Source organism: Excalfactoria chinensis, chromosome 4 (genome assembly GCF_039878825.1).
Source record: "Excalfactoria chinensis isolate bCotChi1 chromosome 4, bCotChi1.hap2, whole genome shotgun sequence".
NCBI classification, from domain to species: domain Eukaryota; kingdom Metazoa; phylum Chordata; class Aves; order Galliformes; family Phasianidae; genus Excalfactoria; species Excalfactoria chinensis.
In genome coordinates, this window is record NC_092828.1 from 7,376,782 (window position 1) to 7,390,552 (window position 13,771).

The window sequence follows — 13,771 nt, forward strand, 5'->3', positions numbered from 1 at the left end:
TTGTCCCCAAGCACGCTAACAGGTTTGTCACCCTTCAGGAGTACCTGGACCTCTCAGTGCCCTTCGAGCAATACTCGCCCGCTGGCCAGGACACCCACAGCACCTGCTCCTCAGGGGACGACTCAGTTTTTGCACATGACCTGCTGCCTGATGAGCCCTGCCTGCCCAAGCATGCGCCCTGTAATGGCGTCATCCGCACGTGATGGCTCCCCTGGACAGACGGATGGACGGACAGGCAGTGTGCCCAGCCTGGCGCAAGCACAGAGCGCCGAAGACAAACCCATAGTGAAGGATGTTTCCATGATACTGCTCGGTGATACCAGAGGATTCTTCTTGTTGAGCTGTTCAGGGTTTTAAAAAAAAAAAAAAAAAAAAAAAAAAAAAAGGAAGACAGAAAATAGAAAAGCAAATCTTTTTTTCTTTTTTTTTCTCTCTTTTTTTTTTTTTCCCATTTGCTGTATAAAAAGTCAAGAAGCACTGTTTGGCCTGAAGGAACTCATCTCTTGCCAAGATGATCTATCGTGTATCATTTTCTTTTTAACTTCTTTTTCCTAAGCAGAATGTTAAACCTGAGGGCGCTGCCCTCCCACCTGCGCTTGCCGAGCGCCAGAGTAACCAATCTGTGCCTACAGTACGAAGAAGAGGAAAAAAATCTTCCCTTTTCTTTTTTTTTTTGTTTGTTTGTTTGTTTTTTAAGAAAAAATGAAAAGCTAATGAGAAAAAAAAAAATGTAAAGAATGTAGAAATTCTTTGCTTATGCAATCTGTACATGAACCTTTTTGGTGGAGCTGAAAAGCCACGTTGCCTGCAGGGATTCATATATTTATAGAAATATCTATATTTTTGTTGTCGTCGTTTTTATAGCTTCGTGACCTTATTTCCCAACTACATAGAAGGAATCTTTTTTTGTTCAGAAGAAGAAGAAATATAAATAAATAATGCGCAAATCAGCATGGAGGAAGAATTAAAAATAATTAAATAGAAAGACAGTCAAGTCATCCTATAGGAGGAGAGCACCGCCCAGCTGCTGGCCATGTCCCGTAGGGATTGCACACCTATGTGGCGTCTTGAGCTGTGTTCCAACCTGCAGGACGAGCCAATCTGGGGAAAATCTCGCTTTTTGGAGACGGGGGTCTGAATACTTTTGCTTACAAAGGGCAAGTTGTAGGGGAGAAGCTCCTCCAGCTTTTGGCACAAGCGGTTTGGTTCCAACTACGTGCAGTGACTTGGAGAAAGAAGTTACGGGTACCTGTAGGCAAGAGCCTTTAACTTATATCAAAAAGGTTTATTCCAGAGAATCTGTGTATATATCTATAAATATATCCTGTATATATATAAATAAATATATGGGGGGAAATTAAAAAAAAAAAAAAAAAGAATTAAAAAAAAAAGAATGTATAATACTAATTCAACATAAAGCAGTACTGAGAGAGAGTCTCAAAGTATGAACATTGCAATCTAGGATATACTGATCTGGGTGAAAGAGTTGTGTTTGTTTTATATCTTCACAGTTTTGTTTTAAAAATTGTATGTTAACGTGTATATTTGTAAAGTTATTTATAGACATTAACATATCTGTTCTCCGGTTTAAATAGCGTAGCGTTACTGTAAACTTTAAACTTCACCGAGTTTTAAGGGTGGTTTTTTTGTTTTTTTGTGTTTTTTTTTTTAACTTATTAAAAATGGAGAAAAAAGTATATTAATCAAGTTTTTTTTTTGTGTTTATGGGAAATATTGAAAGAATGTATAGATGTACAGGCCTTTAACAAATTACATTTAATGTTTTTATATATATATATATACATACATATATATATATATATGTATTCGTTTAAAAAGATATATTAGTTTATCCTGGATTGCAGTGAGCAAAGGTAAGTTTATTTTTCAATACATCACCAGTGGTTAAAACCAAACAAATAGCAGAGAGATTTTTTTTTACGTATTTCAGAAAAAAAGAGGGCCAAGATTTCTTCCATCACTTTAACCACTGTGCATTACGGGGGCGTGGGTGTTTATTTTTCTATTTTCGAATGAAGGTATTCTTTGTGGTCCAGTCAATAAGAAGCACGCAGCAAAGCAACGTGTTGGCTTTGGATGACCAGCATTAATTTCTTTTTTTTCCCCCTGTGCCAGTAATGTTGTATTTTGGGTTTAAGAAAAACCATACAGGCAAAACAGCGAGAGGAGCGACGTTGTTTGCAGGGGAGATGCAACAACTGCATATTTCTTTTGCATTTAACACATTGAAAAATGCCAGTGATGCCTAGTTTTCTGTTTCCAAAATGCTGTGCTTTTTTTTGTTCCCGAATGTCAGGCAGCAGTTAAAAGCACACAAGTGAAAAAAGAACCTTCACGTGGCTCAGGCTGACAAAGGGGGAGGTTTGGGGTGGCCTTTTTTTGTTGTTGTTTGTTCCTTTTCTTGTCCAGAAGACTTTATCTGCTACCACAAAGAGGCAAGGAGAATTGCATCCTGAATTTTTCCTTTACATTTTTCTCTGGTGCATATTACATATCAAAGTGTCAGAACAGCAGGATGGCAGCATCTCATTTTTAAGGTGTTTTGTTGTTGTTGTTGGGTTTTGTTTTGTTTGTTTTGTTTTGTTTTGTTTCCTTCTTAGAGCCACAAAATCCTTATCCTAAAATAAATAATTTATAGTTTTTGAGGTTATTTCAATGGAAGTTTGAGAAGGTAGATTTCTATAGAGTTTTGTTGGGATAAAAAGAAAAGAAATTTTTTGGTATTTTCTTACAAATGTCTGCTAATTGTGTACATTCCAAGTACTCGAAGCTTTGCGTTTCGTGTACTGAAAAAAGAAAATGTACAAAACTGTGCATGATTTCAAATGTTACTAGATATTATAAATATATATATAATTTATTGAGTTTTTACGAGATGTATCTGTTGTAGACTTGTTGACTTTTAACATTTCTTATTCAATGCTTATATAGTTTTATAGCCTGGACTATTATCTTTAAAAGCTTAAAAAAAAAAGGAAAAAAAAAATATTAAAATTCCAATTTTGTTACATTTTATACTGTTGATGTTACAATCCACAGGTTTGCATAGCGTGATTTTTCAACGAGCAACTCTGTTCAGTTTATTTTAATAATGTACTTCTGTGCCTGGCAGCTGCAGCTGTCGAAGGTGTGAGACAAACACTAAATAAAACTATTCTGCTTTTGTTAACATGGCAAACTTAATTTTACAGAAAATAATAATGATAATAATAAAATAAAATAAACAAGTTGTTAAATTCTGGGGTTTGTTCCCAGTTGTGAGGGTCCTTTGGGGAAAAAAAGATAACAGGGGAGCCCTAGCACAAGGGCAGGGTTTGCTAATGAAACCTGGGTTTATTCAGAGCAGGAGCTCTCCCAGGATGAGTGTCTTGCTGGGAAAGAGAACGTGAGCACACAGAGCAGGTCTCCAGTGTGCTGTGGGATGGGCACACGGGGCCTCATCCTGCCCAGCACCCAAGGGGCAGGTGCGTTTGGTTCCTTTGTGTTTGGGAACATGCAAGGTTCCATCTGTGCTTCGCTGGCAGCTGACGGGCTGCAGGGGGTTGTTGCAGCTCCGGAAGCATTGGCCATATAAAATTGATTCCTGTGAGTGATCCTTTGAGGTGCTTCCCAGAAACTTTTTAACTTCTGCATTGAAGTCTTTTGGGGAGTGGCTGAGGGAGCTGGGATTGTTTAGTCTGGAGAAGAGGAGATTCAGGGGACATCTTATTGTTCTCTACAACTGCTTGAATGGAGATTGCGGTGAGGTGGGGGTCAGGCTCTTCTCCCAGGTAACAGTGATAGGGTGACTCTTAAGTTGCACCAGGGGAGATTCAGGTTGGATATTAGTTAAAATTTCCTCTCTGAAAGAGTAGTAATGCATTGCAACAGGCTGCCCAGGGAAGTGGTGGAGACACCATCCTTGGAGGTGTTCAAGAACCATGGAGATGTGGCTCTGAGCAACATGGTTAGCAGGCACTGATTGGGGTGGGTTGGATAAGATGGTGATAGAGGTCTTTTTCAACCTTAGTGATTCTGTGATTATAGGTTTATCTCACTACAAGGTATTTGCAGTTTGAAGTGGCCAGGCATGCTTTTCTCTGCAGCACTGGAAGCAATGTAACCACTTATTTTTTTGAAGAGTGATTGCTTGGTATTTAGGTCATTTCCTTGACACAGTAGGAAAAACCCTTTTTTAGCACTACCAAGGCGCACTGCACCATGGGAGGAGAAATCTTGCTTTTGCAATGGGTTGTTTCCATGCTTTCAGCACATGCTCTGATGGCCAGCACTGAGCCCTGTCCCAACAGGAGTGGCACGGAGTGAAGAATGACCTCTGCTCATTCAATGTGGCATGGAGGTGAGGATGTTGTGCACCGCTGGCCATCAGGATGAGAAAGCACAAGAGGGACAGAGCTGCATTTAGCTGCAGTGTTTAGCACGCCCGTGTGTTACAGCTGCCGGGAAAAGTCCTCCAAGCACAGAAGACAAAGTTTGTCTGTGGCTGACCTGCACATGGAGCTGGCGTGATGTTTGCTTTTCCTCTTGAGTTTCATGATGTCATTCTTCCTCTGCCAGCCTTCATGCTCTGCGCTGTTCGCTTGTGGGTTAGAGAGGGGGATAATGCTTTGCTTTAATTGCCCTACTGTGCAGCCAGTTCTCAGCCAAGGAGGAATATTTGGCTGGCTGCTGCAGGTGATACGCGTTTAGCAACTTGCAAAACAACCTGAAGGACCACTGAAGCTGCATCGGGGAGGCTTTGTCACTCAGCGTGTCCCAGCCCAGCCATCACTGCTCATCCTCCCCTTCAGTGGCTGCAGCTTTCCACCCAAACCATGTTTCCTTTCCACATGAAAGAGGTATTTTTTCAAAACAGAACAAGTGTCTCTTTTCCTCTGCGGGTGACTGCGCAAACAGGGCCTCATGCTGGCCCTTCTGACCTGTTTCATAGCAACGTTCAAACAAGTTACTAATATTGTAATATTTTATGTGTCCTCATTGGCCATGGCTCTGTGGTAAGCCAGGCAGGATTTGGCAAAAGGAAAAAAAAAAAAAAGTCTGAAGCTCTGCAGGTGTCTGTAGGAGACGGAGGCAGCTAGAATGAAAATAGCTAAGTTTCCTCATTCCCGGTGTCATCTAAAACTCTGCTATTGGTGGACTCCTCTAGCAAGTTAGTGCTTTCCGGAGGCTCTATGTGACCTGCAGAAGGTGAAGGTGGACACATGAGTTATACTGACATTAAAAGGGAACAGAAAGAGGGTTGGCTCTGCTCAACTTCACAGAGCTATCAGCAGTGGGGAGATGTGAGGGAATGGCCAAGCAGTGAAGTACTTAGCGGCCCAAGACCGTGGTCTTGTCAAAAGAGAAGGGATTTTGTCGTGCTCACTTGTACCCATCCTCCAATTTCTCAGCTGCACTGGCTCTGTTTCACCACCATCCCTACGCGTTAGGTCAGAAAATCAGGCATCACAGATGAAAACTGATGCTGAGCAGCACAAGATAATCCTTGGATAATCAACTCATGGGCTCCAAAGTGATAACACAACCTGTTCAGCCATTATTACAGACAGTTAGCTAAATTCCATGCCCATGTGCCCCTGGGTCTACCTCACCATTCTCTGCATCCCCTTGGGGCATGGTAAAGTGAGGTAGGAGAGGAAGTTGGTAGGACTGCCTGACATCAAACCTGTCTCAGGCAAGTACTGCATTTGGGTTCACTCTGCCCTCAACTAGAGGCAACACAGATAACAGGGTAATCAGAGACTTCTGGGCATCAGAGACTGGATTATAGAGCAGGGGTAGAGAATCATGCTACCTTTTAACTCACTACCTAAGAGGAAATGGACAGATCATAAAGCAAAAAATCTAAGCTAAGAAAGTTAATAAGAAACGTCACATGCCCTGAAGACTTTGACAGACTTGTAAAACTGGGCAGAACCCAAAGATCTTCTTACAAGCACTCACTGAAGTGACCTTAGTGAACCATCCTTTTTGAGAGTAACAAAGACAAGATGATCACAGCCTGCACAGATACCAGCACAATACCTTGAACTTCCCTAGGAACCAACACTTGCTCCTTCAGATATCTCTGGTCCTAACAAAAATGGCTGAACCCAATTCAAGAAAAATAATACCATATCTTTCCTGGATAGCACTATGGGTATCTCTTTTTCCCCCAGTAAAGCCAGTAATATGTTCAAGACACAATTATTTGTGCTGACCTTCCATCAAACACTTGTCCAGTTTGCTCAGCAAAGCAGAAAACCCATTTGTTTAGTTCCAACAAGTCAATGTCAAGTTTTCCACTTCCACACCGTAATAGGAAAGAGGCAGGCAAATAGAACTTTCTCCAAAAGTAAAAATTAGCTAGTCTGTAGAAGTTGTTTTCAAGCAGACCCTTGTATTAAACCTGCTTTAATCATATTGCCACGTAATCCCTTGTTATTAATAGACATGGGATAGAGATACCTGTTTGCATGCTCTTATGCCTCCCTGCAGCATTTACATCCTTCTGTTCTCCAGTCTGAACAGCCCAGCTCTCCCAGCCTGTCTTCATAGGAGAGGTGTTCCATCCCTTGGGTCATTTTTGTGGTCCTCCTCTGGATGTCCTCCAACAGCTCCATGTCTCTCCTGTAATGAGAACTCCACATCTGGATGCAGTACTCCAGGTGAGGCTTCAACAGTACAGAGCACAGGGGCAGGATCACCTCCCTCACCCTGCTGGCCACACTTCTTTTGATGCAGCCCAAGATGTGGTTGACTTTCCAGGCTGCAAGCTTGCCATCCGCCAGTATCCTAAAGTCCTTTTTGGCAAGGCTGTGCTCAATCCTTTCGTCCCCCAATACAATACATTTCCATATACTTGTGAGTTCATGTTCTGCAACGTGTTACCATCAGAAAAGGATTATTTATAACCTGCATAAGAAATGTTCAAAACTGTGGTAGTTTGAATGACATCTTAGAGCTCTTGTTACACTGATTTCTGGTGTTTATTCTCCCTTGGACAAAAACCACATAGCCAAATCTATGCTGTAGATGACAGGGTGAATTTTAGAGCTGATTGATCTGGGCACTATAAAATACATTTGTGGAAACACCTTTGACAATATGAACTCCTACCTAATGCTTTTCTTGGAGGTTTATGGCTTGCACATGAAAAACTGCAAATCCCTCCCAAAGGCATTTCTGGTCACATTCTTGGAGAACACCTAGAAAATCATGAATCAGACCATCTTAATGAGACCCTGCACAGTTGCACAGCCTGCCTCTTCAAAAAGGTGGTTCTGCTCAGAACAATCCTTATTGCCTCAGCTTGGGATGTTTAAATATCCAGTTAATAAAAGTTATCTGCCAAGCAGCCCTTCAAACTACCCAGTGAAATATTCCTACCCTGATAGAAACTCACAAAAATTTAGATTGTGTTTTTGCAAGCATTATCACCTTTCAAATAGCCCAGGAGAGAAAAGGAGAGGTTATGCAATACATCCCTAATGACCAGGGAAATCTGTCTGGTAAAGCAAACAGTGAGGTCTGAAACCACCATACTTGGCTCCTGAACAGCACGCTGACTACTAGATAAAAAATGCAGATTAAATACAACACACATAATGAGGCTGATGCTGAACATCGAGATCCAGATGGGAGCAGGTCCTGGGCTGCGTGTGAAAGATGCAAAGGACCTTCTAGCTTTTTCCTTGCATAGATTGAATGAATACGTTCAGGGTGGAGTGAGCGGAGATGACCAACCCCTGGAGTTCCTCCAGGCCAAGAATGAACAGTTTTGCTAGTATATACACTTGTAAAATCAATGCTTTTAATGTTACCTATCACTTTTACTGATCTTTACTGCTCAGGTCAAGGTTCAGCCTTAAATTGCAGGAAGTCTCAGAAAGACTGAAACATTTTGGATACGCCTCTTGTGCCTCTATGATGTCTTCACTAGTTTGTGATTTTTTTTGTTGAAAAGTTACCATAGGAAATGTGCACAGTGGTGCCACGTTTTACCTCTGTTAGGAATTAGTATTTATTTGTGAGGATCAAATTTTTCTTTCTCAGTTTGAAGAATAAACAGGAGGTAAGAAACCTGAGCCAGTGGCAGCCTTTGGACCCCAAGTCCACTGCATGCAATGCTCCACTATCGGCTTTCACTCTTCGAGAGTGATTTTAATCACATTTTCAGGAATTAGGTTCCAAATCAAGGCTGTCATTGGATATCCAGAAAACAGAAAGGTAAGTACTGTATTCATTACAACATTACCATGTTATGTTGGAACAGAAAGACTCTTGACTTTTCCATCAGCCTTATACTTAAATATAGAATCTAAGAAATTTTTACAAGGTAGAGGAAGGACAAGAAATTGCTGGCGAAAGGAGCAGTTCTGAGGTTACAGAATCTAAAATAATTTCAGTTGGCTGATCCAAAGCTAGTTAATGTTCCTGAATGTGCCACAATGTTAGGAGGTACTAGCTCATATTTGCCTTGCGCAGATCAACATAGCAATATAGATTTTGTGTACAGGGAGTAACATAAGCATAGTGTGAGCCCAAGGAGAGCGAGCAGGTCTCCAAAAGGGATACATTTATTCTCACCATCCAAGTAAATATGAAGAAACCATGCAAAAGGCAACATTTTAATTGTTAAATTGCCAGCAAAGCCAAAGGAAGCTTGCTTGTGTGGGAGGGACCAGAGAAGTATGGCCTCCCTGCATGTGTGAACTTGTAGAACAGGGCAGAAAAACAGTTGTTTATGCAACACTGCAATTGAGAAATGGAGCAGTCAAGCGATGCAGTGCTAGGGTTGAATGCTCAGCTGTAATGTTGCCTCTCAGTAAATAAGGTTCAGCAGCGGTGTGTTTGTATATTGTTATGGATTCATGCAACAAACAGTCTTCTCAAGGCAGGGCAAGATCTGTGAAACGTACTGGTTTGTTCAGTGACAAGACAACCTTTGATTATACTGCCAAAAAAAGAGACCCAAACATGCACCAGCAATTAGCTGATGTCTTACTCTAGAATGCCCCTTATAGCTGATGCACACCAAGCCAACTGTCCATTTTTGTAAGCACAGGGCTGTAGAGTCTCATTATAAAAGCCCAAGTCATCCCTCAAGATTCAGTTATGCAATACAGCCAGGTCAAGCACAGCCCAGTTCCTTCTAGCAAGAGTGAGTGTAGCTACAAGGAACAGATCCTACACGTGCCTTTCAAGCTTCCCAATGGATTGAATAATACTTTGCTTCCTAAGTAAGAGTCAAATTCTTTTCTTCCTTATACTGTTCTGATGGTTCACAAAACAAAAATATTGGGCACTGGAACACGTTGCCCAGAAAAGCGGTGGATGCCCCACTCCTGGATGTACACAAGGCCAGCTTGGATGGGGCCCTGGGCAGCCTGATCTGCTGGTGGGCAACCAGCCCATGGAGGGGAGTTGGAATCAGATGGGCTTTATGGTCTCTTCCAACTTAAGCCATTCTATGATTCCCACCACATTACGCATATTATTCCAAATGATCAAATCTAATGCTGTTTATTTCTATTTCCTCAATGTCTGAGTGATTCTTCTGGCTCAGAAAATGGATCATTTCAAGCAACTGCTAATTAGAATGACTGAAAGCTAGTACTTAATTCCAGCCTCAAATAAGCCAATGGTTCACATTAAATATCAGATAAGGTGAAAAATCTCAATTTAGTCTAGCTATACGTTCGTCAGATTTCTCTGTAGAGTTCAAGCATGAGTAAGACACAAGCAATGAGAAGGAAATCAGATATCACCAAGCTCTAAATAACACTCATGGAGCATAACCCTCTCCATTCATCTTAGGTACACTGAAGTTCAAGGCTCAGATGAAGCAGATTTTTTTGAGGGAAATCAAATGCACAGAATTACTGAAATAACACATAAATCATCCATCTCCGTTTTCATGTCAAAACACCCCATGGAGCTGAAGCGAGAAAGACTTTTGCAAATTCAGTTAAGCAAGAGTAATTGAAGCTCAAGGAACAGGCTGAGCTGGTGGTATACCCACCAGGTACTCAGAGATGGATAGGGTCTGGTGACAAGAGGCGCTTCTCAGATCTCTGCATATTCTTTTAGGATGATGACAAAGCTGCTGCCCTTGACAGATGATCAATGTAGTTTACAGGCACAGAAACTAAGGCGGGTATTTTTGGAATATCTGCCTTAATTTCCATTTGAGAGCAAATTATAACAATATTTTCAGTAACTATCCAGTCACACAACACATTATAGTAGTGATCCTAAGAGCTAGGGCATGGTAGAGGATTAACCACTTGGCTTCTCTCAGCCCTACCCTTGCTAAGATCCAAATCCAACCAACCAACCAAGGCATTTCACTGTTGTCAAATAACACATGGATTTAGCTTTCTCACCTTCAAACACTCAGGTATGAGCCAGAGAAGTGGTAGAGTCACCGTCCCTGGAGGTGTACAAGAAACATGTGGATGTGACCACTAGTACAGTTAGTGGGCATGGTGGGGATAGGCTGGCAGTTAGACTTGATCTTAGAGGTCTTTTCCAACCTTAATGATTCTGTGATTCGATTCTACTGACCATCTTCCTGCCTGACATTAAACCTCCCATTATTTAGTATTTGCCTCAGAAAGTCAAACACTGTCCTTTAAAGGAAGCTGCAAGCTGGACACTGTTTATCCCAGTGTCCCATACACAGCCATCCCCACCACTCTTCTCATCAGGAAAACCCCATATACATCATTTTAAAGCTTTGGGCATAATTCAGCAGTTATTTTTTCTGCAGTTCTGCTGCTTCTGCAACTCTTACTCTGGAGTAAACCTAACGCATCCAGTTGCCCCCGAGCCAGGGCTTTACCTGTGTTCATTCACCATAAAACCCTGTTGTTCTGTGGGAACATCTGCTCATTTGAGCTCCACCCAAACACCCCACACATTCTTCAGAAATTTCTCTTTCTACAGGTCTAGTTGCTTTTTGCCAACAGCAATATACACACTTGACATGCTAAGAAAAAGTATTTAGTGGGGGGAGGAAAATGCGTTCCTCATAAATTATTCTCACTGCAGAATGAAGAGTCGCAAGCTAGAACTCCTGTATTTTAGGAAACCTGTTTGCAAAAGTAAAGGAGCTTGAGTCAGTTAAGGTGAAATATTTGCTGTTTCCACTCTGTAATATGCTTCATAAAAGCATTTATGGCAGTTTACCCAGGTACTAAACTGACCGCTGGTTACTACTGGTTTAAACAAGATGGAAAGCTACGCAACACCCCAGGAGAAAAACCCCACATATGAATCCATACTTAGGGAGAGACAGAGGAAGGGATTTCTACCCAGTGCTTCCACTCCAGCTTCTGTGAAACAGGATGTGAGTTTGGGGCTGGTTTCTGGCCAGCTCTTGTTCCTTATCTCCCTGAGGATGATCCATCTCTGATAACAATAACTGAATTTGCATGGAAGAGCAAAAGCCCTGCTCTGGTGTACGTGGAAGAAAGCACAGACAGATACAGGGTATGGGGGCCTTAGGAATTTTCTGCCTTGATGGAACCCCACATTTGCAATTTTAACACACACCAACAAAAAACCCATTTAGTTCTTTAGTTCATTCAGTTTTTTAGTTTAGTTCATTAGTGTTTTCATTATAAATCACCCGTTGGAGCTCTTTTTATCTGATTTCTCATTTTTGAATTTGAAAGGTTCTAAACTCAACTTTTCTTATGCAGTGAAGAAGTTTAAATATGATTTAATACCACAAACCCAGCATCTGAGGTTTACAAGACAGGAAGCAAAGAGAACAGTTGCCAGCTTCACTTTTCACTCACGAGTGAAAATCTCGGCTATTTTCAGACCTGAAATGACAATTTTCAGACCAGAAAAGATGCATTAGTTTGAAAAATCTAGGTAATGTTTGAGCTCTGACTGTGCTTCTCCACCAATACCACCATGCCACCTCTGCTTTGATGGTGCTTGGAGTAGGACAACCTTTTAAATGGGCGGTGGTGACTGGCCGAATTTATTGCTAAAATTTCTTGTCCCAGATGACCCAGTGCTCTTTGAAGCTCCACTTTGTGTTTGCAGTGCCCTTGTGTTTTCCTTGTCTCTATCTGAGAAGACACAGTCAGTAAGCTTTTCCCAAGCTTCTTATTTTTAGTCACACAGTTTTAGTTAAATTTCATAAGACTGACATCTCATGGCATTGAGCATTGCTCAAATGCCTGGCACCTGATCCCTGCCCTCCAAGTTACTGTTCTGGAATAGACTGAGTTAGAAAACCAAGTTATAGACAAATCAGGCAGAGAGTGTATTCTTCAACACCAAAAAGAAAAGAGAAAGCCCAGCTCTGACTTCCAGGTCTCTCCAGTATTGTCACTGCAGAACCAATGCAAAAGAGATACCCCTTTACTTAGTCCTTTGCAAAGCTACAGGACTGGTCCTAGCGTTAAACAGAAGAGGCCAATTGCAGAAATTATCTTCAAACCATCTGGTTACTCAAGAGCTCCCTCTGGTTGGATGCTCAGTGCCAGGAAGGTGGACAAAGTTTCTGTAAAACCTGTTCAAACTGCAGCACTGTGCTCATTCCCTTTGCTCCTGCAGTTTCAATTAATCCAGTTTGATTTAATCTTTTGTAATTGCACAGTACGTTTTTATTTAAATTTGCCTCCAGTCTTCCATCAATTAGTACGTCCATGCATAATGGATGGCAGTACTTCAGATCTCACCGGACTGCCTCCCTCACTTCTTCAGCTCCAAAAATGCTCCAGGTGGCTGCCAGAAACTGAGCGTTTCTCTCTCCAATTCTAGACCATCTTGTAAAAAGCCTGTTCGCAATCACATGAGCACTGCACTGAAATAACTCCACATGTAGACAAGCCCCGTTAAATCATCCATGTAGCCATGCTTTTCCCCTGTTACCCTTAGAAGTGGTTCCCATAGAAAGTCATGCACTGATTTTGACTGACAGGAGAAAGTTAAGATGGAATAAGAGTTTTTGAGTTGTATGAACTGAGTTCAAGATCTGCCATAATTAATAACCTCCACATACTGCTTAATTCATCTGTTAGAGTAAATGAATAGCTATATATCAGTAGTTATACTGAGATCTCTGGTGTGAAGTGGGTTGACCAACTAATAACTATTAGAATAATTAAGGTTGGACAAGACCATTAAGATCATCTAGTCCAAACCCAACCCATCCCTACCATGCCCACCAACCAATGTCTCTCAGTGCCACAACTCCACAGTTCTTGAACACCTCCAGGGACAGTGACTCCACCACCTGCCCAGGCAGCCTGTTCCAATGCATTACCACTCTTTATGAGATTGTATTTTCCCTAATATTCAACTTGAACCTCCCATGGCACAACGTGAAGCCATTACCTCTTATTTTATTATTCAGATATAGTCTTCAGATGCATCTGTGGGCCATCATACACCTTTGGCTTTGGTTAGGGCAAAACTTTGTCAAATCAATCTTTCAAACCAACTTTTCTGATGCAAAGTAGAATACTTACCAAGTCCCTTAGAAGAGTATGCATTGCACAAAGTCATGCCAACAGAAGTAAAGAATGAGAAGTCAAGCTCACGCTTATACAGGTGGCCTTCACCACCTTCCTTCTATCTGTACTAACACTGGAAAAGAAACTGAGGGAACAGCAAATTTTCTCTAACTCCTCTGTTCCCATTAACGTCATTGTTGAGATAAATGGGCTAATGCTCTCCTCTTTGACAAAAATCTTCATGAAAGGGGATGATAATTACAACTAACAAGCAGACACCAACTAGAGAT

At 41.5% G+C, this 13,771-nt stretch overlaps 1 protein-coding gene across 4 annotated transcripts in view; it reads left to right on the plus strand.

The window, feature by feature from the left end:
• The window catches only part of FGFR3 (fibroblast growth factor receptor 3), a 49,753-nt gene extending 48,071 nt beyond the window's left edge, over positions 1-1,682 (plus strand). For all 4 annotated transcript variants that reach the window (XM_072334630.1, XM_072334632.1, XM_072334633.1 and 1 more), the window contains exon 18: positions 39-1,682. In XM_072334630.1, the coding sequence (XP_072190731.1) occupies positions 39-203 (165 nt within the window). In that variant the 3' untranslated portion in view covers positions 204-1,682. The remainder of the gene's footprint in view (positions 1-38) is intronic.
• The last annotated feature ends 12,089 nt before the right edge of the window (positions 1,683-13,771 follow it).